Source organism: Phyllobates terribilis, unplaced genomic scaffold (assembly GCF_046119375.1).
Source record: "Phyllobates terribilis strain yellow unplaced genomic scaffold, ASM4611937v1 Scaffold_3__8_contigs__length_932513732, whole genome shotgun sequence".
Lineage (NCBI taxonomy): Eukaryota > Metazoa > Chordata > Amphibia > Anura > Dendrobatidae > Phyllobates > Phyllobates terribilis.
The window spans coordinates 774,778,686-774,805,987 of NW_027362763.1; the positions used below are offsets into that span (position 1 = coordinate 774,778,686).

Sequence of the window (27,302 nt, forward strand, 5' to 3'; positions counted from 1 at the left end):
GTGGGCGATGATCAGAGCAAGGTGTATAAGAGCATGAAGGCAATGTCATATGACCGCACTAGATGTGTGTGAGTGAGAACCGCACTAAACTCGGAAGTAGAGCTGGACAGGGTTGCCAAGGGAATGTGTGCTGGAAGACGTAGTTGCCAACCGTCCAGAAATTCCAGGACCGTCCTTAAATAAAGGGCACCTTTTTGCCCTGTCCGTAAAAAAAATTTAAGGCGTCCGTGATTTTTTATAAGCTGAAAAACCTTGTACAGGTTATTTTGACTGTAATTATCATCATACTACAGTTTACAGTGAATGCAGCTTAGGTTTAATACATTAAAATATATGGCAAACAAGTGAGGCTCCATATGTACATAAAACAGATAGATGGGTAATAGGAAGACAAGATATCAGTTCAATAGATCATACTCCCAATTGAGACCCAAGAGCAACAATATTTGTAATTTATGGATCCAATAGGATTCATGTTGTTTCACTAACGTGCTATGGTGACCTCCTCTACATGGTGTCGTTACCTGCTCAATCATTTGCTTATTTGAAGTGATATGGTATGGGAAGACAAGACTGGCCTTTTCTGAAATTAAATTTGAGATAATGTATCCTGATACCATTGAATCTTTGGGACCACTGTATATTTCATTTCTGAAATTGAAAATATTCACAAAAAATAAAAGCTACTTACTTTTAAAAAGCATCTTCTCTGTTGAAGTTGAACTTTGTATAAATCTAATATAACCTTTCCGATCTTTTAGTATGATGCTGTCCGTATAAACCAGCTGTTTGAACAAGCGCGTTGGGCTATCCTCTTAGGAGAAATCGATTGCACTGAAGAGGAAATGTTAATGTTTGCAGCACTACAAGTAAGTTTCACATTTGTCATTGTTTTCTTTCCATGATTTGGGAACCCCCACCCCTATACACATACATGTTCAGCCCATGCATTTTCAATAGGAAGAGGGCATGCATGATCCTATCTCTTTTCCAACATTTGGTATTGGGGTAGTCAGGACACCTCTATACGCATTACATAATTGTTCAGCAAAATTGTTCATTTGGCTAACACTAATTTAATATAATGGGAGCTTAAAGTGGTGCTCTGGCCATAATATATTGATGATCTACCCCTAGGGTACATGATTAATATTAAATCGGGGAGGGTCCAGCACCAAACACTCTACTGATCAGATGTTACCCCACATGATATAAACACATGATGCTGCACTGGACAGCTATATTCAATGTGTAGTAGCCCATCCTGGGTACTGCAGAACAGCTCCTATCAATGTGTTATGACCAGACAACATTTTGTAACACCATTGGTGACAAACTGATTAAAACTTGCACCAAGAATTGGTGACATTTGTAGTGCAATTCTACGCCTGCATAAGTTTGGTCAAATTTATTAGGAGGTATGCTACTCTTAAAAAACGTTGTGCATCTTACTTCACCAGTCTTAGTAAATCTATCACTATATCTTTATGGAGGTCATATCAATCTATTGATGTTTTTCTGTCTATTACCTCTGATTGATTGAAGCTTCCGCAAGCTACACACATGTATATATTGTTATATATTCACTAACATGACTTAGAAAGTATGTGTAAGTATGTGTCCCTAATCTACAACTTCTTCTACATCTACAATAGTACCACATAAGCAAATTATCGCTATCAGCGGAGTCAATTGAGCTAACGACAGATGGAGAAACAGATGAAATTGAAGCAGCTCTTTCTAATTTAGAAGTAGCCCTGGAAGGAGGAAAATCCAACAAAATTTTGGTAGGTTTTGATGTTGATGCATTTTGTATTCTCTCATCGGTGGATACATACAGAAAAGGGCCCCTGTTCAGGAACAATATATGGGCCCTTTACAGCCCCAGAGCTCCTAAAATGCAAAATTCTACCTTTTTTGGAGGTATAAATGGGCCCCCTTACCTCTTGGGTCCCTGTGCGGCCGCACAGGTTGCACCAATGATATGTCCGCCCCTGTATTCTTTTATATGTGTAAGCTAGACAATCTTGTAACTATGGGATCTAGACACCATATCCACTTAAGCCTAACGCATTATATCAGCAGTATGGGATGTAGACACCATCACTACTTATGGGATTATATCTGTGATAATTACTAAGTTTATATTATATGTCGAAACCCTCATAGTAAATATAGTACACACTGTCACTGACTTATATCATCATAATAGGTCAGTTAAATATTATTTTACAAGTTTCAGGTGCCTTTACTTGGCACTTATGATCTCAAACACTTAAAAGGAATCTGTCAGCAAGCTGTTACGGCCCAAATTATTTATATGCGCATGTAGCTCTTATAAAGACAAGTTCAGTAATACCTTTATCTAGACGGTCCATTTCTCCGTTACTGAGAAATCAGCATTTGAATTAATATGCAAATGAGGCTCTAGATCTGAAGCCTGTGTCACTCCAGCTCTATACCTTTCCCAGCGCTGCCTCCTCCTACTGGAAAGACAGCCTCTATGCTCTATGACTTTAGGCAAAGTAGCCATCAGTCAAGTAGGAGGAGGCAGTGCTGGGCTGGAAATAGAGCTGGCGTGACAGAGGCTTCAGATCTTCACCCTCATTTGCATATCAATTCAAACGCTGATTTCTCGGTAATGGAGGAATAGACTGGCCATGTAAAGGTATTGCTGGAATATTATTTGAAAGAGCAGCATGCACATATAAATAGTTTGGATAGTGAAATCCTGATGACAGATTCCCTTTAAATGTGGAGCCATTTAAATGGAATATAATTATTGTCCTCTTTTTTCCATTTGCTTCTCTTGTTATATGGAAGGTAAATATCATTAAAGAGGACTTGTCACTATGTCAAAGGGGGATAGTTGTTGCTCTCATGTTGTTCTCGCTGCTCCCCTCATTATACCATTTTTTATTTGTTTGTTTTTTTAAATCCATCATATGATTCCAGAGATATGGGCTATTTTATTTAGTGCTAATTTGCATTGTCTATACTAAGGGGGCGTGGCTCACGGGGTAATAAAGACATGCCCCCCTGAGAATCCTGTGAGCCACATCCCCTTGGTAAAGACCATACAAATTAGTACTAAATAAAAAGGCCTGTGTCTCTAGAACCATATGGTAGACTGGAAAGAAAAGGGAAATAGCAGGAATAAAAGAAGAAAAAAAAATGGTCACTATTGACCTAGTGACAGATCATTTTTAAAGGGGTTTCTCCAGAAATAGTAAAAACGAAATAACTAATGGAAGTGTCAGTATAAATAAATTCCTAAATACAATTAACTAGCAAATCACAATTGTTTTGCTTAGGGAGTGTCATGCTAGATATGGAGAGAACCCAGCGGATAACGACGGGAAAAAGGGGAGGGAGCACTACCACTAGGGAAAGGGAGAGTGGAGGCCCCTAAACAGATCTAAACAATACACCCTAACTCCCCTATAGACCCTAAATAGGTTCTGCACCTATCGCCAAGCAGGAAACCTGGCCCTAGCTAACCCTACGACTAGGCCCTAGGTAGGGAGCAGGAAGGGTGAGCACTGAGCCAAGCCCACTACCAACTAGACTACACACAGGGGAAACAAACAGGGGAATACACTTAGCTCCAAGATGACACTGGAGAAAGCATGGCAGCAATCCACAAAGGAACTCCAAGGTAATTCTAGCCGACTACTAGAATCCCAGGCCTGAATAGGTATAACACACTATCACCAGCAACTCTCTGAGGATCTGACTGCATTTAAGAACACAGCAAGGAAGTACTGATTTGCTGATTAACATTTGAAAGGTGAGGATGCCTCAGGGTCCTAAAGGGAATGGTATAACCCCCAAGCAATGTGAGGATCACCGCTGGGTCCTAAAGAGAAGAATCATAAAAAGATCAGGGAGATGTTTGTAAGGCCAATCACAGCGACCTTCTACAGCCGAACTCAGTATGACTCTGTCAACCCTGCCACACCCTGCCACCATGTTTCACTGATAGAAACCTTTCCTAGAATGTTAGAACAGGAGCCTGTGAGCATGTGCAGGAGGAAGCTCTGCCCTCGTTTATATGCTCCACTAATACTACAGGAGATTCCAGAGGTGCTGAGGTAAGAAGAGGCTGCTCACACTGCTGTGTGCCCTGTCATCCTGAATAACAAGATAAGTATCTCCAGGTCACAGCATTGGGGCTTCCTACTGCACATGCTTACAGGCATCTGTCCTAACGTTTTAGGACAGGTTTCTGTCAGTGCAACAAGGTGATGGACGTTTTAATTCTATAGTGATTACCTCCCGAGACAAAACTACTGTGATTTGCTAATTAAATGTGTTTAGGAATTTATTTAAAATGACATTTCCTGCAGTTATTTATTTTTCTATTCCCGGAGAACCCCTTTAACTTCCGCTTTTCCACGGAGATTAGTGGTCCCTGTATAAATCTTGAATAATTTGTCAGATTCGTTGGGCTGGTCATTTTTATCCTAAGGAATTTGTGACTGTTCTCACTTTATTGTTATAGGATCTGATGTATTTCAAATGAATAGAACTGAGCTGCAATACCAGGCAGCGTCACGACCATATGTACAGAATCTAGTCTGTGTAAAGTGGATGCCTTGTCACATATATTTGCCACATCCTGTTGATATTAGATAAGTAACTCAGCACTCCATTTTAAATTTGAGATAAATGGTGAATTTTATTGTACAATCCAAAATAAAGATAACGTTTTGGTTGTTCAATAATGGGCCTTCGTCAGACAGGTTGCAATAGATATTAAATATACAGTGGTGTGAAAAAGTATTTGCCCCCTTCCCGATTTATTATTGTTTTGCATGTTTGTCACAGTTAAATGTTTCAGATCACAAAACAAATTTAAATATTAGACAAAGATAACACAAGTAAAAACAAAATGCCGTTTTTAAATGAAGGTCATTATTATTAAGGGAAAAATAAATCCAAACCTATGTTTGGGCCCTATGTGAAAAAGTGATTGCCACCTAAACCTAATAACTGGTTGGACCACAGCAGCAACAACTGCAATCAAGTGTTTGCGATAGCTGGCAATGAGTCTTTTACAACGCTCTGGAGGAATTTTAGCCCACTCATCTTTGCAAAATTGTTTAATTCAGCCACACTGGAGGGTTTCCGAGCATAAACCGCCTTTTTAAGGTCATGCCACGGCATCTCAATCTGATTAAGGTCAGGACTTTGACTAGGCCACTCCAAAGTCATAATTTAGTTTTTCTTAAGCCATTCATAGGTGAATTTGCTGTTGTGTTTTGGATCATTGTCCTGCTGCATAACCAAAGTGCACTTCAGCTTGAGGTCACGAACAGATGGGCGGACATTCTCCTTCAGGATTTTTTGGTAGATCGCAGAATTCGAGGTTCCATTTACCACAGCAAGTCATCCAGATCCTGAAGCAGCAAAACAGCCCCAGACCACCACCATGTTTTATTGCTGGTATGATGTTCTTTTTCTGAAATGCTGTGTTACTTCTAGGCCAGATGTATTGTGACATACACCTTCCAAAAAGTTCAACTTTTGTCTCATCAGTCCACAGAGTATTATCCCAAAAGTCTTGCCGATCATCAAGATGTTTTCTGGTAAAACTGAGACGAGCTTTTATGTTCTTTTTGTTCAGCAGTGGTTTTCGTCTTGGAACTCTGCCATCCATGCCATTTTTCCCTTAACACTATTTCTTATAGTGGAGTCAGGAAGACTGACCTTAACTGAGGCAAGTGAGGCCTGCAGTTCTTTGGATGTTGTGGTGGTGTCTTTTGAGACCTCTTGGATGAGTCGTCGCTGCGCTCTTGGGGTAATTTTGGTCAGCTGGCCACACCTGGGAAGGATCACCACTGTTCCATGTTTTTGCCATTTGTGGATAATGACTCTCACTGTGGTTCACTGGAGTCCCAAAGCTTTAGAAATGGCTTCATAACCTTTTGCAGACTGATAGATCTCAATTACTTTGTTTATCATTTGTTCCTGATTTTCTTTGGATGGCAGCATGATGTTTAGTTTTTGAGGATCTTTTGGTCCACTTCACTTTGCCAGGCAGGTCGCGTTTAAGTGATTTCTTGATTGAGAACAGGTGTGGCAGTAATCAGGCCTGTGTGTGGCTAGGGAAATTGAACTCCGCTTCCCAAAGATGTGATAAACCACAGTTAATTTATGTTTTAAAGAAATTGTCCACTACTTGGACAACCCCTGTTCATACCTCTCGCTTGGCCCCGATAAAATAATAAAGCCTATACCTACCTCCCATGCTGGCGCCGTTCCCGGGGTGTCGGCACTCGCTCTCCCCAGGGCTCCCGTGCTGTTGTTGTGAGACGTGACGCGGGAGTCCAATCAGTGCTGAACCTATGTACGCCTACGTACGGATTGAACATCAAGAGGAAGTGCGAGCGCCACTGATCTCCAACTTTCTCTTCATTTTAGAAGGGACAGTGACTCCAGCGCTGATTGGGCGCCAGTGTAACAACAACAGCACCGCACCGCCGGTACCGCGAGAGCGAGTATAGGCTTTATTATTTTATGGGGGCCATACATTTTGATCAAGAAGGAGTTGCCCTAGTAGTGGATAACCCCTTTAAAGGGGGGAGGGGGCAATAATTTTTTCACACAGGGCCCTGTAGGTTTGGATTTTCTTTTTCCCTTAATCATAAAGACCTTCATTTAAAAACTACATTTTGTGATTACTTGTGTTAGCTTTGTCTAATATTTAAATATCGCAACCCATCTGACGAATGTCCATTTATATCAAATTCAAAAAGGAGTGCCGAGTCACTTGCCTATTGTTATATGGAGTGTAATCTTACTCTGGCATCCAACCTCCCGTAGTGACGTATATAGTTCCAAAATGATATCCTGTGGATATGTTACAATTGGCTACTGAAATAATATGCGCCTTTAACAGCAATTCTTGTTAGCAAAATGTATAATTATTCTTTTACCTATTTTACAGGAGGATATCACAGACATTCCGAAACTTGCTGATAATCTTAAACTTTTCAGGTTTGTAGTCGCATCATCAAGCATTTAGTCTCTCCAACCATTTCAGACATTTTTTCCATCCTTTTTAATCTTTACAGAACAATAGTTACATCAGTCACTTCACCACATCTAGAAATTCTCTGCAAACTTCAAAGCTTTGCCACCAGTTTAATCATTAACCTGAGTAAACATTTGTGCTTCCTGACCAAGCCCAGTTTCACACTTACGTTATGCAGCCAGGCATGGTATGGTTAATTAGTATAAGTAGCATTTTCATTAGTAATTTACAATTTAGTATAATGTACAATGCGTTTTTATAAATGTATTATTTAAAACATTTCATTATTTTAATAACTTATTGAGTAGATATTCTTTAAATTCATCAACCTTAATTGCTGTATGAAGAAAAGTTCTGCCACTATCTAATATTATTTCGTTATTTGCAATGTTTTAAGTCACTTTTTCTTTTTTGTCTGGTTGTATTCAATGATATTTTTGAGCCAAAATGATGCAACTGGTTCTTTTTACTGTATTTCCTCTGACGGACGATTCCTTTGATACACTCAAACGTGACGTCACAGGAGGTTAGGGCTGTACTCACTCTCCACAGCCTCCATTGTCCCTCCCGGAACAGGACGTCACAGGGTGCGGCACTTGCATTGTTGCCCCCTCTGAAGACATCCTGGGTCCTGGGTGATAGACACTGTGGCAGATGTGAGTAGAGCACCGGATCTCTGTTTCTGTCTCCACCGTACCTTGTGGGGACGGTGCTGGTCTCTGCACGCTGGGTATTCTGACAACACACTCAGCTGCTAGCTTATTCCTGCTGATCTGATCCGCCAACAGAGTGTGCGCTGTCATTGTGCACATCACACCGTGCACAGCGTGCAGGGACTAGTCCAGCCCTAGAAACAAGAGTCACTGATGACGCTTCATTTCAGGGAGAGGCCACAGGCTGCGGCAGTGACAGCAGCCTCTGCCCCCTGATGACGCTTCATTTTAGTATCCCAGCATGCACTGGGATTCTCAAATGAAGCGTCATCAAAAAGGAAGTGAAAAAAAAAGTAGTTAGTATAGTTGGGGAAGGTTCGGGAATTTTTAAGTCAAATATATTTGAAAATAGTTTGGATTATGGCATTAAATAGATAGAGATTTAGGAGGAAAATTATTTTGGACTTTGGACCACCCCTTTAAACAACATTGGAGCCAAGGTTGCCAACTTGAATTATGATTTTTTTTCTGGATAACATCAACCCTGGATTACAGCCCTAATTGGAGTGCTTTAGAACACAAATTGCCAATATGGCGTATATCAGCCACACATTTAGCATCCATATTTTCCAGTTAAAAAATCGGCTGCAAATTACAGTAGCAGAGTGGTAAAAATATTAGATCCTTATCTTTATAAAAACAGCTTTTTATATTGATTATCCATGTAATTCACTGTGCCAATAAATAGAACTATACAGTACAGACCAAAAGTTTGGACACACCTTCTCATTTAAAGATTTTTCTGTATTTTCATGTCTATGAAAATTGTACATTCACACTGAAGGCATCAAAACTATGAATTAACACATGTGGAATTATATACTTAACAAAAAAGTGTGAAACAACTGAAAATATGTCTTATATTCTAGGTTCTTCAAAGTAGCCACCTTTTGCTTTGATGACTGCTTTGCACACTCTTGGCATTCTCTTGATGAGCTTCAAGTGGTAGTCACCGGAAATGGTCTTCCAACAATCTTGAAGGAGTTCCCAGAGATGCTTAGCACTTGTTGGCCCTTTTGCCTTCTGCAGTCCAGCTCACCCCAAACCATCTCGATTGGGTTCAGGTCTGGTGACTATAGAGGCCAGGTCATCTGGCGTAGCACCCCATCACTCTACTCCTTGGTCAAATAGCCCTTACACAGCCTGGAGGTGTGTTTGGGGTCATTGTCCTGTTGAAAAATAAATGATGGTCCAACTAAACGCAAACCGGATGGAATAGCATGCCGCTGCAAAATGCTTTGGTAGCCATGCTGGTTCAGTATTCCTTCAATTTTGAATAAATCCTCAACAGTGTCACCAGCAAAGCACCCCCACACCATCACAGCTCCTCCTCCATGCTTCACAGTGGGAACCAGGCATGTAGAGTCCATCCGTTCACCTTTTCTGCGTCACACAAAGACACGGTGGTTGGAACTAAAGATCTCAAATTTGGATTCATCAGACCAAAACACAGATTTCCACTGGTATAATGTCCATTCTTTGTGTTCTTTAGCCCAAACAAGTCTCTTCTGCTTGTTGCCTGTCCTTAGCAGTGGTTTCCTAGCAGCTATTTTACCATGATGGCCTGCTGCACAAAGTCTCCTCTTAACAGTTGTTGTAGAGATGCGTCTGCTGCTAGAACTCTGTGTGGCATTGACCTGGTCTCTAATCTGAGCTGCTGTTAACCTGCAATTTCTGAGGCTGGTGACTCGGATAAACATCCTCAGAAGTAGAGGTGACTCTTGGTCTTCCTTTCCTGGGGCGGTCCTCATGTGAGCCAGTTTCTTTGTAGCGGTTGATGGTTTCTGCAACTGCACTTGAGGACACTTTCAAAGTTTTCCCAATTTTTCGCACTGACTGACCTTCATTTCTTAAAGTAATGATGGCCACTCGTTTTTCTTTACTTAGCTGCTTTTTTCTTGCCATAATACAAATTCTAACAGTCTATTCAGTAGGACTATCAGCTGTGTATCCACCAGACTTCTGCACAACACAACTGATGGTCCCAACCCCATTTATAAGGCAAGAAATCCCACTTATTAAACCTGACAGGGCACCTGTGAAGTGAAAACCATTTCCGGTGACTACCACTCGAAGCTCATCAATAGAATGCCAAGAGTGTGCAAAGCAGTCATCAAAGCAAAAGGTGGCTACTTTGAAGAACCTAGAATATAAGACATATTTTCAGTTGTTTCACACTTTTTTATTACTTATATAATTCCTCATGTGTTAATTCATAGTTTTGATGCCTTCAGTGTGAATGTACAATTTTCATAGTCATGAAAATACAGAAAAATCTTAAATGAGAAGGTGTGTCCAAACTTTTGGTCTGTACTGTATATAAGGACCATAACAAGTGGACAATGGTAAAGTGTTAATAGGACTACATTGTCTGATGATGATGATGTTCAATCAATATAGGTGAGGTCTGGCAAAGTCTTATAGTGCTCGTACAAGGAGCTGATAACCTGTTTCTGTTTGCCTTTAGACCTAAGAAGCTAACACTCAAAGCTTACAAGCAATACTGGTTTGTTTTTAAAGATACTTCCATATCTTATTTTAAGAATAAAGAAGCTGTTCATGGAGAACCTGCTGAAAAACTGAACCTGAGAGGTAAGAAAACATACAAAAATAATTCCCGCAATAGAGGTATGGAGTCATCTGCAGGACCTGAGCTATGTATACCATGAGTCACTGGAGTCCTCTACTATAAAACCATTGTCCATAAACTCAAAAGGGCTACCACACAAGTCACTTACTTGATCCCAAAACAGCGTAGTGTTCACATTTTCACTATTGTACAGGGATCTGGCCTTCAGTGCAGAGACTCCCAGGTTGCATTTACATAGTAGCCAAGAGTTTGGGTAAGGAGTGTCAGAAAGCCAAGTAAGAGCCAGAGAGGTGCGGACAATGACAAACTTCTAAAAGCTAAGTGCATAGATGGGATAAAGTCTAGAGGGTCAGGAAGAGATGGAAGGCAAAAGAGTAAACAGCAGTGGGCTCATTCAGAAAGGCATTTAATGGTTAAGCAAAAGAGTAAATATGGAACAAAGCCGGGTCAGAATACAAAGCGTAAATCTAATATAAGAATACCAAAAGATGTATACAATATAGTAGCAAGTTATAGTGAGTATATAAATAGCAGGGGCGGACATACCACTGGTGCAACCTGTGCCTCTGCTGCCGCATATGGGCTCAAGCGCTAAGAGACCCTCTTCCACCTCCAAAGCAGCAGGACCGGTGCATTATGATGAGCTACTCGATTGCAAAGGGCCCATATATTGTTCTTGCACATGACACTTTTCTGACTATGTCTGCTGCTGGTAAATAGTATGTCACACTTTTATCATGGCCACGTTGGTTTAGAGATTGGCCATTTTTACCAGTTCTGCAGTGCTTGTGGATAAAAACTATATACCATGATATGCAAACAAAACAAAAAAAACTTTCCCAATAAAGCAAAATAAGATACAGCAATTGTCCATAAAGAATTTTTCTTTCTCGGAGTATATTTACACAATTCAGATTTGTTGCAGAAATTGTGGTGATGCAGCATGTGAATGGGTTTATTCCTTCAGCATATGCATGGATTTCTGCATCTTATGTGTGTGACCCTCACCCACAAGTGTGTCACTCAGTACCATTTAAGGTGCTTTGCTAAAAATATTTGCTCTCATCTCCAACTGGAAACACAAAGACTGAAGTGCTGTATCTACGAAAATACAGGAGAGGAGTCTCTAAAATAAACAGCATATCCCAAGATTCACACAACTCCCACAAGGACACAACATTCATCACAAATGACTGTGGACCTCTAACCTGCTGACCATGACGTGTTTGTACTAATCACTTGGTCTGCAAAAATAGCTGGTGAACAATGTGAGGATCCTAGTGCACTAAACTTAGTTCTCAGTAATGGCGGCTAGAGACACAACAAATATCAGACGTCCACTCCGATATTGGTACAATCAAAATATTTTTCTATCAAAAGAAAACTTTCTATTATGGGAAAAATCACTGGGGATCCTAAGGAGTAAAGTTTCTCTTAAAGGCATTGTCCAAAACTCAGACAACCCTTTCTCAATCTGTATGTTTCCTCCTTTTAAATCGCTTACATCCGGAAGAAGTGAGCGCTGTTGCTCTCGCTCTTCTTTTCGGATTTATGTGATATGTCTGAAGGAGTACAGGGTGAAGCGGCCGCTGATTGGCCACAGGGTTCGCGTGATGTCATACTGTTACGCAATTGCCTGGAGAGACAGTGCAAACACCGCTCAAACGGCTCCAGAGGTGAGTATAAGTGTAGTTATTTTAAAAAAGAGAAACCTATGGATTGAGAAGGGTTTGTCGGACTAGAGGGTAAAACGTGCGTCGGGGCACTGGGACCACATATCACATGAGTCTGCAACATATGTAAATTTTTCATTGTTATTTTCCTGCATTCAATTTGATAAAGTGGTATCAGTTTTAATGAACCTGATTTTTTGCATCATTGTTTATACATAAAGTAGCGATTGAGGCATTGATTTTTGAATGTTGTTGCATACTATATAAAAATAGGTACTTGGACTGTTTGTGATTAAATATCATGGAAACTAGACATAACTATATAAATGCATTATGTTGTCCTCCATACTCAGTCGAGCTTTTATTCTGATTTTTTTGGTAATTTTCAATAAAGTCTAAAAATTTTAGATATTATACACACCTATTATTTTCTTTGTTTGGTGGTTTCAATAATAAAAACTCACCAGATACTCAATGTGGGAACATCGCTTAACAGAAAAGGTGCGCAATTTTAAAAATGTATCTGTGTTGTAATATACTGCCCTTACATAGGACATATCATGTACGGGTGATAGCTTTAAATAATAATTTAATTCATCGGAGTATGTTATTCAACAACTGGCCTTGTGTGAATTAATTCCCTTTAAAATGAATACCTCAAAATGCGGAACTTGAAGCTCCTGTCATGTGCCATTTACAATACAGATATGTTCCTACAGTGGTGGCCAAAAGTATTGGCACCCCTGCAATTCTGTCAGATAATACTCAGTTTCTTCCTGAAAATGATTGCAATCACAAATTCTTTGGTATTATTATCTTCATTTAATTTGTCTTCAATGAAAAAACACAAAAAGAATTGTCCTAAAGCCAAATTGGATATAATTCCACACCAAACCTAAAAAAGGGGGTGGACAAAAGTATTGGCACTGTTTGAAAAATCATGTGATGCTTCTCTAATTCGTGTAATTAACAGCACCTGTAACTTACCTGTGGCACCTAACAGGTGTTGGCAATAACTAAATCACACTTGCAGCCAGTTAACATGGATTAAAGTTGACTCAACCTCTGTCCTGTGTCCTTGTGTGTACCACATTGAGCATGGAGAAAAGAAAGAAGACCAAAGAACTGTCTAAGGACTTGAGAAACCAAATTGTGAGGAAGCATGAGCAATCTCAAGGCTACAAGTCCATCTCCAAAGACCTGAATGTTCCTGTGTCTTCCGTGCGCAGTGTCATCAAGAAGTTTAAAGCCCATGGCACTGTGGCTAACCTCCCTAGATGTGGACGGAAAAGAAAAATTGACAAGAGATTTCAACGCAAGATTGTGCGGATGGTGGATAAAGAACCTCGACTAACATCCAAGCAAGTTCAAGCTGCCCTGCAGTCCGAGGGTACAACAGTGTCAACCCGTACTATCCGTCGGCGTCTGAATGAAAAGGGACTGTATGGTAGGATACCCAGGAAGACCCCACTTCTTACCCCGAGACATAAAAAAGCCAGGCTGGAGTTTGCCAAAACTTACCTGAGAAAGCCTAAAACGTTTTGGAAGAATGTTCTCTGGTCAGATGAGACAAAAGTAGAGCTTTTTGGGAAAAAGCATCAACATAGAGTGTACAGGAAAAAAAAAGAGGCATTCAAAGAAAAGAACACGGTCCCTACAGTCAAACATGGCGGAGGTTCCCTGATGTTTTGGGGTTGCTTTGCTGCCTCTGGCACTGGACTGCTTGACCGTGTGCATGACATTATGAAGTCTGAAGACTACCAACAAATTTTGCAGCATAATGTAGGGCCCAGTGTGAGAAAGCTGGGTCTCCCTCAGAGGTCATGGGTCTTGCAGCAAGACAATGACCCAAAACACACTTCCAAAAGCACTATAAAATGGTTTGAGAGAAAGCACTGGAGACTTCTAAGGTGGCCAGCAACGAGTCCAGATCTGAATCCCATAGAACACCTGTGGAGAGATCTCAAAATGGCAGTTTGGAGAAGGCACCCTTCAAATATCAGGGACCTGGAGCAATTTGCCAAAGAAGAATGGTCTACAATTCCAGCAGAGCATTGTAAGAAACTCATTGATGGTTACCAGAAGCGGTTGTTCGCAGATATTTTGGCTAAAGGTTGTGCAACCAAGTATTAGGCTGAGGGTGCCAATACTTTGTCTGGCCCATTTTTGGAGTTTTGTGTGAAATGATCAATGATTTGATTTTTGCTTCATTCTCTTTTGTGTTTTTTCCTTGCAAGCAAATTAAATGAAGATAATAAGACCAAAGAATTTGTGATTGCAATCATTTTCAGGAAGAAACTGAGTATTATCTGACAGAATTGCAGGGGTGCCAATACTTTTGGCCACCACTGTATGTGGTAGAGATACTCTTGGGCTGTGTACCCGTGTATCTCCTATAGCTAGACCCCTGGAATACCCGGATGTGCCACCAACTGCAATCAAAAACTTTCAAACAACTGCAGCCCATTTCTTACCACCGTTATGGAGGAATTCTGTCTTATTCTTCTCTGTAAAATTGCTTACATTAACCAATATTGGAGGCAAAGTTGCCAACTTAATTTATGATTTTTTTCTGGATAACATCCAAAAATCAGGGAAAGACAACATTTTTTACGAACATATTGGAAAGCCATAATATACATCATTAAGATTGTAGGTGATTTATGACTACAGCTTACTGATATGAATACTTTAGAGGCATTGACTGAACTGTAAAATCATGAAAATTAAAAACACAATAATCTGTAAAGATCTTTTACTGCCATTAGAAAAAAAAAAAACATTTTTACGGACTATCCAGTAATTTTTGGACATTTGGCAACCCTGATTGGAAGCGCTTTAGAGCACAAATTGTCCACATGGGGTATAGCCACTGCAGATTTTCAGTTCAGATATTTCAGTTAAAAATGGGCTGCACATTACAGTAAAAGAAATGTGAATGAGATTTTAAGAAATCTTATTTGAAATTGACCAGCGCTAAGGATTTGAAATCCAGCATATCAAATTCTGTTATATTGCCAGTGATGTACATGGAGGCAGGGTGGTGGTATACTCTTGAAGATGATAGAAGAGAATATCCATTAAACATGTTCATAGTGTATACAGTGTACCTGAGAGCGACAAAACCTTATAAGAGAATGAATACATGCATGTCACAGGCTTAGGATAGTTCGATAGTGCAAACACCGAATGTACTTAAGTCGGCTATAAAATACATTAATTCCAGGTGGGTTGAAGGATTTCATGTGCATTTATGCTCAGGTTGTGAAGTTGTACCAGATGTCAATGTATCGCAGAGAAGATTCGGGATAAAGCTATTAATACCATTTGCAGAAGGAATGAATGAAGTACATCTAAGATGTGATAATGTAAGTATAAGTATTATTAGCAGGTAACATTACTGCATTATAATTTAAAAGAAAAGTTTTACTAGATTCTTGCTGCCCATACTCGGGGCAGCATGAATGAGAAACTGGCTGCACGATTGCTACTGCATTTCAGAGTAAATATACTTTGAAAAGCTGCCCTAGGACTATACAGTGGGTACAGAAAGTATTCAGACCCCTTTAAATTTTTCATTCTTTGTTTCATTGCAGCCATTTGGTAAATTCTAAAAAGTTAATCTTTTTTTTTTCTCATTAAAGTACACTCTGCACCTCATCTTGACTGAAATAAACCAGAAATGTAGAAATTTTTGCACATTTATTAAAAAAGAAAAACTGAAATATCACATGGTCATAAGTATTCAGACCCTTTGCTCAGACACTCATATTTAAGTCACATGCTGTCCATTTCCTTGTGATCCTCCTTGAGATGGTTCTACTCCTTCATTGGAGTCCAGCTGTGTTTAATTAAACTTATAGGACTTGATTTGGAAAGGCACACACCTGTCTATATAAGACCTCACAGCTCACAGTGCATGTCAGACCAAATGAGAATCATGGGCTCAAAGGAACTGCCCAAGGAACTCAGAGACAGAATTGTGGCAAGGCACAGATCTGGCCAAGGTTACAAAAGAATTTCTGCATTACTCAAGGTTCCTAAGAGCACAGTGGCCTCCATAATCCTTAAATGGAAGAAGTTTGGGACCACCAGAAGTCTTCCTAGACCTGGCCGTCCAGCCAAACTGAGCAATCGTGGGAGAAGAACCTTGGTGAGAGAGGTAAAGAAGAACCCCAAGATCACTGTGGCTGAGCTGAGCTCCAGAGATGCAGTAGGGAGATGGGAGAAAGTTCCACAAAGTCAACTATCACTGCAGCCCTCCACTAGTCGGGCCTTTATGACAGAGTCGCCCGACGGAAGCCTCTACTCAGTGCAAGACATATGAAAGCCTGCATAGTGTTTACTTAAAAACACATGAAGGCCTTCCAGACTATGATAAATAAGATTTTCTGGTCTGATGAGATGAAGATAGAACTTTTTTGTGATAATTCTAAGCGATATGTGTGTGGCGAAAACCAGGCACTGCTCATCACCTGCCCAATAGAATCCCAACAGTGAAACATGGTGGTAGCAGCATCATGCTATGGGGATGTTTTTCAGCTGCAGGGACAGGATGACTGGTTGCAATTGAAGGAAACATGAATGCGGCCAAGTACAGAGATATCCTGGATGAAAATCTCTTCCAGAGTGCTCTGGACCTCAGACTAAGCCGAAGGTTCATCTTCCAACAAGACAATGACCCTACGCACACAGCTAAAATAACAAAGGAGTGGCTTCAGAACAACACTGTGACCATTCTTGACTGGCCCAGCCAGAGCCCTGACCTAAACCCAATTGAGCATCTCTGGAGAGACCTGAAAATGGCTGTCCACCAACATTCACCATCCAACCTGACAGAACTGGAGAGGATCTGCAAGGAAGAATGGCAGAGGATCCCCAAATCCAGGTGTGAAAAACTTGTTGCATCATTCCCAAGAAGACTCATGGCTGTACTAGCTCAAAAGGGTGCTTCTACTCAATACTGAGCAAAGGTTCTGAATAGTTATGACAATGTGATATTTCAGTTTTTCTTTTTTAATAAATTTGCAAAAATTTCTACATTTCTGTTTTTTTTCAGTCAAGATTGGGTGCAGAATGTACTTTATTGAGAAAAAAAATGAACTTTTTAGAATTTACCAAATGGTTGCAATGAAACAAAGAGTGAAAAAATTAAAGGGGTCTGAATACTTTTCGTACCCACTGTATGTCTTGGCCAACTAGTCCAATGTGGTACCTGGCTTGCTTCTCCCTGCCCCAATCCCTTTGCCCGACAGATCAGTTCTTATGTATTGAGCGAGAGAACTATCCATGTGAAAATCCCCTTCTTCCAGTCCACAGGAATATCCCCTTCTTCCAGTCCAAGGCAATATCCCCTTCTTTCAGTGTATGGGAATATCACCTTCTTCCAGTCCACGGGACTATCCCCTTCTTCCAGTCCATGGGACTATCCCCTTCTTCCAGTCCACGGGACTATCCCCTTCTTCCAGTCCATGGGAATATCTCCTTCTTCCAGTCCATGGGAATATTCCCTTCTTCTAGTCCATGGAAATATCCCCTTCTTCCAGTCCAAGGGAATATCCCTTTCTTCCAGTCCATGGGAATATTCCCTTCTTCTAGTCCATGGGAATATCCCCTTCTTCCAGTCCATGGAAATATCCCTTAACACTATAGATAATTTGTCAGATGTCAACTATGAGTAGTGAAGACATGGACATTCAGTATAGTTTAATCTACTCTTTCTACTATGGATCACTAGGAATCGCAGTACTCGAAATGGATGGCTGCGTGTATACTGGCATCAAAAGGAAAAACAATGGCCGACAGCTCCTATCGATCAGAAGTACAAAGCATCCTCTCGTTTCTGAGGTTGAAGAACACCAACACTACAACTCAAACAAATACCAACATTGAAAACGTGGACATCAAGCCTGAGTGCTTTGTATCACCGAAGTATGCAAAGAAATACAAAACTAAACAGGTATCTCATCATCAACCAAAAGGTGGAGACATATAAATATTTTGTCCAGATGCTCCTTGTGTGTTGCTACAATACTCAGGGTTCTTAGGCTGTGTTCACATGTACGTTTGGATATTCTGTTTGGTCCTGTTTAGGATCCGACATTTGGAATAAGTGATTTATTTCATTTCTTATTCAATGATTATCGGGTCTGTTTGGTATCCTTTTTTTTAGAACGGGTGCATGTAAAACAATTTTTTCTGTTCTAAAAAAGAAGAAACCAAATGGACTCTATAATAATCAATGGGCTCCCTCTGCTTCTGGTTGCATAAGCAAAGCAATATATCACTTATGGGAATACAAAAAACATAAAAAACATTAGCACTGCTGACACATTTTCAATTGTAACACTTTGTGGAAGCGTAATCAAAGCAATGGATATTCTTAATCAGCCAGTTATTGCTCTTCTTAAAAAGATATAGTGTTTAGTAAAAGATGCAGGTAGAAAAACTTGAAAAAGTGGCACTCACCGCTGGCATAAAATAATGGCAACTTTATTCGGTCATCATGTGAGGAGTAGAGACATTAACAAACAATCAACTGCCTGTTTGTACATGTCTCTGCTCCTCACATGATAGCCGAATAAAGTTGCCATTATTTTATGTCAGCGGTGAGTGCCACCCTTTCGAGTTTTTCTACCTGCCTCTCATATATCACTTATTACGCTTGTCAGTTCCTAAAACAGAACAGACAAACAGAATTAGAACAAACATCTGAACAGTGCCGCAAAGAGGTTTGGGGGGTGAAAATAAATCTTTCCAATATATTTCACGTTTCAATTTCTCAGTATTTTAAAGGCATATTGTATGTCAGTTGGCAGTGAATGAGATTATTCTTGCCTACATTTACAGTCTGCAAACCCTGCACATAATACTGTTGTATTGAGTTTAGGGCTGTGCGGAGGCCAGTTATACTGTTTGGAAGGCTAGTGGGGACCATTATACTTTTTGGAGGCCTAGTGATGGCCTTTATAATGTGTGCAGGCCATTATATAGTGTGAGTGTTTTGAGGGCCGCCATACTATATGGAGGGCTGCATGGGGACGATCATTGTATGGAGGGCTATGTCGGGTCCATAATTGTTTGGAGCGCTGTTTTGGGCCATCATACTGTGACAGTGCTGTGTTGGGGGTCACTGTGGGGGTATCATATTTTGCAGGATGGAGTGGTTTTGTAGGGTCGTCAAACTGCGTGTGGAGGGTACTGTGTAGGAATTCACTGTGGGTGTATCTTACTGTGTTTGGGGGCCACATTTATTGGCATCATATTTTATGGGGGCATCTTAGTGTATGGGAACACTAAGGGACGTCAATAGGGGCAAAATTACCTTGTATGGGCTGCAAAGTTGTGAGATATGCTCTTCGATGACCCTGCTGAATTTCTGAATATTTTGGGGGGGGGGGCTGTTGGGCAATTAGGACTTCTGCTATGGGGCCCCATGATTTCTATGTATGCCCCTAGCCAAGGCCCCAAGGTAAGATCATCTGCTACTGTGGGTTTATGTTACAGGCCTGAAGTTGCTATCTATCAGATTGGCATTGTCTTTGTTAATCATAAATCGATAGGGTATTAACACAATTCTTTTTATTTACAGTTAGCTTCCCGCATATTGGAGGCGCAGCAGAATATATCACAGATGCCTCTTATTGAAGCAAAAATGAGGTTTATTCAGGCATGGCAATCACTTCCGGAGTTTGGCTTAGCCTACTACATTGTCAGGTAAATATATCTACATGGTAAATATACTGATATTGTATATGTTGCTGCAGGCATACTCCAATTTAGACACATATGTAAAGGCTCAATAGAAAGTCTAAGTATGTATACGGAGTAGAGTATGGCCTCATAGACCTTATAATGAGCCATACACTGCTCTGTGCATGCACTCAGGAGCTCGGGGCTTCGGTCTGATGAGTTACTGCGCTACAGAACATTTTTTTGAATGATTAGTGGGGTTCTAAGGACATCTGCTGCACATTTTGGAAAGGGTCCAGATTGTAAATAAAAAAAACTATAGGTACTCTTTAAAAGTACTTTTTAGCCCTGAAAGAGGGAGGAATACCAAGGGCAATAGAGTCTTATTGGTTGGAGAAATTGGTCTAGGTGAGAGGTATAGGAAATGCTCACCATTTGAGGTTATTTAACCCACAACTACAGAATCAAAGTATGACAGCTGCTGCAGTACCCTCAAGTCGAGAGGTCCCGCAGTTTAGAACAATATGTAGGAGGATAGGAGTATTTATTGTGATTCTCCTGATGAAGAAATTGGTTCAACCTCGAAGCGTGTTGAGAGTAAACCGTATGATGTAATCCCCTACTACGTCCTCTGTATTTTTTTGAATCTAGCACAGTAGTGCAAACAACTACTGTCCTCCTACCTATTATTTTTTAGCCTTCTCATTCCCCAGTGCTGCATGTAAACACTCTGTACATGAACCTCCCTCTCCCCATTTTTCCCCATTTCACTGTATGCGCAATGTTCAGGACTCCCAGACTTTTTACAGAACAAGTGTCCTCCCTGGCGCTGTGTCACAACCTATCAGTATAAAATTCTAAAATATATAGTCCAAACAAGATGAAATAAACTAAAGAATTATTTAAGGCCACCATACCCATTGAAGATGGCCGAACCAATCAATTTTGGCGAGACTGGCAAACTATCTAAGCTGTTTAAGGATCTTTGTCTCTCCCACACAGACTATGCATTTTGGATTTAAACTCTGGTTTTTTTGCTCTCTGGAGAGAAGGCGCCATTAATGGTGTCCAATACTCTTTTTTGCACATACAGAACACATGAAAGAGCTGCTCACTCCATACTGTGTGTGAATAAAAGGAGCCCATACACATTAGATAGAAGTTGGTGGATGGTTGAACAGTAATTGATCGAATCATTAAATGATTGCATTGCTGGTGCGGTCATAACATTTTACTTCATTTTGTCCATTATAGCTGCTCAATGCAGCCATACATGTCCAATGACGCCTGGTGAGTAATGGTCAATGTATTGCCCGAAGTGAAATTTATTATAGGAGAGCGAAGAATCTTTCACAGGAAAGAAGAATGTTTTGTGGAATGATTGGTCGCATCTATTATATAAATCAGTTCTCCATGAGCTGACTTGCTGGTGGAGAGCTTGCCTTTAGACACAGCAGTCAAGCTGATCTGCAGTGCAAAAAAACATAAGAAACAGAGCATGTGGATATTAGACAGCCTCAGAAACCCCATGCAACAATGCAACAGTTACAGATCACACATGCCTCCTAATCAAGCACTGCTAAAAAACAACCAAGAGTCAAGACATAATAAACATACATTTTCATATACTTTTAACAATAACCATCATTTACAAGCTGTGAAGACCCGGGGTCTTCCGTGAGTGTAATACTACTCAGATAATACAGGGTGAGGGTAAAGCAGTGTGGCAATACTTTACTGAACCACCAAACAGACAATAAACATATAGAACAGTCCCAGCAAACACCCAAGATGGTGCAAAATTACACAGTCTCACCCTTCCGCTGGCCCCCTCGGAATAGAGCACCTGCGACTTTGGGACTTCCAGGGCCAACTACCTCAACCAGTGACACCCTGCTTTGGGTGGACACCCACAGAGAAAAAGTAGCTGCAAGCTTAGGAAGCTGACAGTCCTTTGAGGTACAAGGCAAGGAGACCCGAGGATCCCACCCTGGCTTCTCCAAACATATCCATGGGAGCAGGTGACCAGATGGTCCCAACCTGGCTTTCTCTGAGTGTATCCATGGGTTCCAGGTGAACGGATGGTCCCAACCTGGCTAACCCAGACATATTCATGGGCCCAGGTGATCGGAAGGTCACGATCCTGGCTTTCCCAAACGTCTCCATGGTACCAGGTGACCGTAGGGTCACAATCCTGGCTTTCCCAAACATCTCCATGGGACCAGGCGACAGGATGGTCCCAATCTAGCATCTCAGAACATATCCATGGAACCAGGTGACCGGAGGTTCACAATCCTGGTTTCCCCAAACATTTCCATAGGGTCAGTGATGGTCAATTCAGCAGATCTGTATCCTTCCAGCCAGGGCCATGTTCCCTTAGCCTGGTATCCTGTAGCATACAAATCTGTGTCCCTCTGGATGGAGCCATGCTTCCAAGCTGCTGTCCTGAAGAGTCTCTCTGATTCTCCTTGCAGTACGATAGAAATCCCTTTTTATATTTACATCTGCGGCTCAGGCATCATTCACAGGTCAGTGGGAAAGGTGCAGGGCTCATGTCTCATTGTTTGAGCATTTAATCAATTTGGGTAGTTTGTCCTCCTGTTTTGTGAGTCAACAAGCTAGCTGACCTGGTTAAATATGTAATTAGCATATTAGCAAACATTATTGTTCTATTACCCTGAGTCACTGTCCTTCTTGACCAGCCAAAGAAAACCACAAATTCAAAAGTCAACATAAACATAATAGTGTATTTCTCCTGGCCTAACAAATTTAGACGTCTGGATAATTAAGATTAGAAACTGTGTCTTCACACAAGCTTGATAAGTTTTTTTAATTTATTTTTCAGATTTAGAGATGGCAAGAAAGAAGAACTGCTTGGAGTCTCTTACAACAGACTCATCAGAATAGACATTGCGACTGGAGATCCTGTTACAACTTGGAGATTTTCAAATATGAAACAATGGAATGTCAACTGGGAAATACAGCAGGTACAAAAACTTCCCTTTCTTACTAAATCAACCATTATTTTAAAGAATGGGAGCAATATGCTGCATTCCAGTTAATCCGGCTACTGTTTGCAAGATAGACAGAAAACTCCTCCAAAAAGTAAAGATATACCGTCCTGCTCATCGTTATTGGCACCCATGAAGTTTAAGTACATAATGTGGAATAGCTCCTGAAAAAAATTAATCAAGTGAAACAGTTTTTTTGTATAGAGCACTCGTGTTAAATTCAAAAGAGCAAATGATAAACATTAATTTAAAACCAAAAACAATGGGAGGGAAAAAGAAGAAAAACCTAAAGCTTGCTGTGACACTGATATTTTTACCATTTATATTAATTTAGTGTCACGGGTGTGTCAGAGGTGACAGACAGTCACCCTGCAGTTGGTTGCAGGAGATCTCTACGTTTGGCATTACAGACATTTTCTTAGAGGCTGGCTTTCTCTAGGACCCCGCGGCTACCTCCCTCTGGCTAATTAGCTCCCTTGCCTGGGTGTATAAATACCTGAGGTGTCTGAGAGGGAAGTGCCGGCGATATTCATTACTACTATTATTACTTCATTAATTAGTTTATTGCTGCACATACTGTTTATTCTGTTTCCTTTTTGAAATTGCAACATGGAAGTTCAAAAACAATGCTCTATTGTTGTATTACTTTGGACCACTAATTAAAAAATCCTGAGGATATAACTTTGGTAAATTTCCATTTATTTCTGAAGATATTGTACAGTCTATGAAAAAAATTAAGAGGTGCCAATCATGGTGACCAGCACTGTAATTTTAAATTTAATCTGTCAGTAGGATCAAACCTCCAAAGCTATCTATATGGGCGTGTAGGTCATAGAAAGTTGAATAAAATTATACCTTGATCTCTGCCATCCAATGTCTTATTAAGAAAAACCTGGATTTCTTTGGAATTTGTAAATGAGCTGTTTAGATCTATGGGTAGGTCATAGATCTTCTCGAGAATCTGCCTCCAGGGCTTATTTTACATAAAGGGGGCATTACCAAAGTGATACATGTAGATTAGGAGAGCAGACTGTGAGTCATTACATGTCTAACATTGGTAACTCACCCTTTCATTTACAATAAGCTCTGGATTCGAACTCGGAGAGCTATGTCCAGCCCATAGATCTTAACAGCTCATTTACTTATTTAAAAATGTGGATTGTTCTGGAATAAGACATTGGATCGCAGTTATCAAGGTATCATTTTATTCAGCTTCCTATGACCTACATGCCCATATAGATGGATTAGGAGGATTGATCTTACTGACAAATTCCCTTTAAAGCACGATTATAATTTCTGTTCCAGGTCACTGGGGCTTCATTTAAAGCTAAGCTTTTTTTCTTTTTTCTGCTTTTACAAGCATTAACCCTGTCCCAACATTAGACACACCAGTACTTCCTATTTTGCAATGCGTTCCTGCAAATGGACCTACCAGTAGGTCGTGGCGATCGTGTGAGCATAGAAGCGATGCCCACACAATCACTGCCGGGAGCTCGGCTAATATGATAGGTGAGTCCCTGCTGTCACAGCCAGGAGTGGTGCCTGCACCGCCCCCGGGTATTTAACCCTCTTAATAACATCAGTGTCCATCTTTTTAAGCATGCATAAAAGTGCCATTGGCCACAGTTTTGTGCACCTCTTAAAAGGACACCGCTGAACAGAGTAACTTTTCTGCCTTATTACAGTGAATGGATCCCTTGGGGCTTTCATTTAAATCACGTTATTCAGAGATTTAGATGGATACCCTGATGTATGTACTCAGCGTAGAATACATGATAAATTTGGTCCAAAATGTTATGTAAAATGTTCCCAATAAAACTTCAACTCAATCCACAAAAAAAGCAAGTCCCCACTCAGGTCCGTCATCTGTCATTGGAAATAAAGGGAATCCCACGTTACTGGTAGCACAAAAGCTTTGAAAAAGCGATATGGCTCTTCACCCCCCAAAAGAAATACAGCAAATTCTGCACTCCCAAATCCAAATATCCCCTTCCCCAATGAGTACCACAGTGTACCTAAATCATATTTAGCGACCACATGTCTAGCATTTCTGTAGCGATGGGAGCCCGCTTCATTTACAGGGTCCATGTCTCCAGAAGCATGAGCTGGGCATAATGTTCAGGCACTACAATTTACTGGGCACTACAATGTACTGGGCTCTACAATGGCAGATTTGCAATTTTCACTCAGCAACATCCACTGCTGATTGTTTCTGGAAAACACACAAAGTTGTCCATACACTTGTAGATAAATTCCCAGAGGGGTGTAATTTCCAAATTATGAGGTCACTTGAGGACTCTGTATATGGAGTCTGCAAACTATTCTATGAAAATGTGTTCTCCAAAAGTCAAATAGCACTCCTTCCTTCCCCAGTCTTGCCGTGTGGCTAAGCAGTACTGCCACATATGGGGTATTGTCACATTCAGCAGAAATTGTGTACCATTTTTACCCATTTCCCTGTGTGAAAATGTAATATCTGGGGATAAAAAAAAATTTTGTGGTTAAAAATGTAATTATGTAAAATTGAGAGGTATAGTTTGATAAATGGGGTCACATATGAGGAGTACTGCTGTTCTGTTACCTCAGGGGCTCTACCAGTGGGTCATGGCACCTGCAAATCACAACAGCAAAATCGGCACTATAATATTGTGTTCCTTCCCGATTACATGTAGGGTACTGACACACTCAAACTGTGAGATCCATTTTTTCCTATTAGCCATTATAAAAATTAAAAACTATGGGCTAAAACAACATTTTAATGGTAAAAATGTAATTATTCTTTCTTCACCGCCCAATGAAATAAAATTCTGTGAGACACATGTGGTGTCAACATAATCAAAGCACCCATAGGTGAATTAATTGAGGGGTGTAGTTTGTAAAGTGGGGTCACTTATGGGGGTTCTGTTGTTCTGGCACTTCAGGGGCTACGCCAATGTGACATGGCACTCTCAAACCATTCCAGCAAAATCTAAACTCCAATATGGCGCTCCTTACCTTTTTAGCTTTGCACTGTGCCTAAAAAGTAGTTTTCAACCACATATGGAGAATTTGCGTACTTAGGAGATATTGTGCAACATATTCTACCATTCATTTTCTCCTATTAACTCTTTTGAAAATTAAAAACTTGTGGCCAAAGCAACTTCTTTAGTGGAAAAAAATGGTAATTTTCCATTTACTCAGCCCAATGTTTGATAATTCTGTGAATCGCCTGAGGGTTAAAAATGCTCACTATACTCCTAGATGAATTTGTTAAGAGCTATAGTTTCAAAAATTGGTTCACTTGTGGGAGATTCTGCTGTTTTGGCATGTCAAGGGCTCTTCAAACGTGACATCGCATTCGCAATCTATTCCAGCCAAAATTGCGCTCCAGAATTCAACTGACGCTCCTTCCCTTCCGAGCCCTGCACCCAAAAAGCAGTTTTCCATCACATATGGGGTATTGGTGTACTTGGGAGAAATTGCATCACAAATTGCATGGTCCATTCTCCTGTTACCATTGAGAACATGAAATATTTGGGGCTAAATCAACATTTTTGAGGGAAAAATTTATTTTTTCATTTTCATGGCTCAACATTATAAAATTCTGTGTAGCACCTGTGGGTTCAAGGTGCTCACCACACCTCCAGATAAATTTCATGAGGGATGTAGTTTCCAAAATGGGGCCACTCGTGGGGGTTTCCACTGTTTTTGCATATTGGGGCTCTTCAAACGTGACATGGCGTCAGCTATCTTTTCAAGTTATTTTTGTGCTCCAAAAGTCACATAACGCTCCTTCTGTTCCGAGCCCTGCTGTCTTCACAAACAGTAGTATTCCCTCCACATATGGGGTATCGTTTGTACTCAGGAGAAATTATACAACAAATTGTATGGTCCATTTTTTATCATTTAAGCCTTCCACAAATGTTATTTATTATCTATTTTGTGTGGTATAACTATTTGGTTTAAGGAATACAAATTCAAAGTTTGAAAATTGAGAAATCTTCTCATTTGTTGTCGAATTTTTGATATTTTCATAAATTAATGCAAAAAATAACCTAAATTCACAACTAACATAAAACACATGTCACAAAAAAAAGTCCCAGAAAAGCACAGGGATATGTTGAAGCATTCCAGAATTATTACCTCATAGAGTGACGCTGGTCTGAATTGAAAAATTTGGCCTGGTTAGGAAGGTTAAAACAGGCTGGTGGCTGAAGGGGATAAGGGAACTCTAAGTCTATAAATCAATAAATAAATTAACTTAGTTGTCCTCTCTGTTTGTTAGTCACCAGTCTGTCTTGAATAAATCCTGCACAGATCAAAGGGAATATTCTCTGGCTGATCAGTCTCATCTTAGGCTTGTGTTTAGCCAAAGCCATGCCTCCTTTGCAAAAGAGGTGGGACTTACTAATGTTGTTTTGTACTGCAGACAGAGGAAAGTGGCTTCTGCTGCAGACAGTTGTCTTACAGCCAGACAGTGCAGTAATGTGGAAGAGGGGGACATGGCTGAACTCCTGAAATACTCAGAAGATTTATAAAAAAAAAAGAAAAGATCTGACCTCTAAAAGGATTTCTTAGGATATTTATCAGCACATAATGTTGAAC

General features: G+C 40.4%; 1 protein-coding gene across 1 annotated transcript in view; it reads left to right on the forward strand.

Moving 5' to 3' along the window:
* FERMT1 (FERM domain containing kindlin 1) overlaps window positions 1-27,302 on the forward strand; it is a 79,967-nt gene that overhangs the window by 51,912 nt on the left and 753 nt on the right. Inside the window, exons 7-14 of the mRNA XM_073672254.1 lie at window positions 762-869; window positions 1,656-1,787; window positions 6,953-7,002; window positions 10,220-10,344; window positions 15,277-15,383; window positions 17,753-17,974; window positions 19,607-19,731; window positions 22,553-22,694. Of these exons, the coding sequence (XP_073528355.1) occupies window positions 762-869; window positions 1,656-1,787; window positions 6,953-7,002; window positions 10,220-10,344; window positions 15,277-15,383; window positions 17,753-17,974; window positions 19,607-19,731; window positions 22,553-22,694 (1,011 nt within the window). The remainder of the gene's footprint in view (window positions 1-761; window positions 870-1,655; window positions 1,788-6,952; window positions 7,003-10,219; window positions 10,345-15,276; window positions 15,384-17,752; window positions 17,975-19,606; window positions 19,732-22,552; window positions 22,695-27,302) is intronic.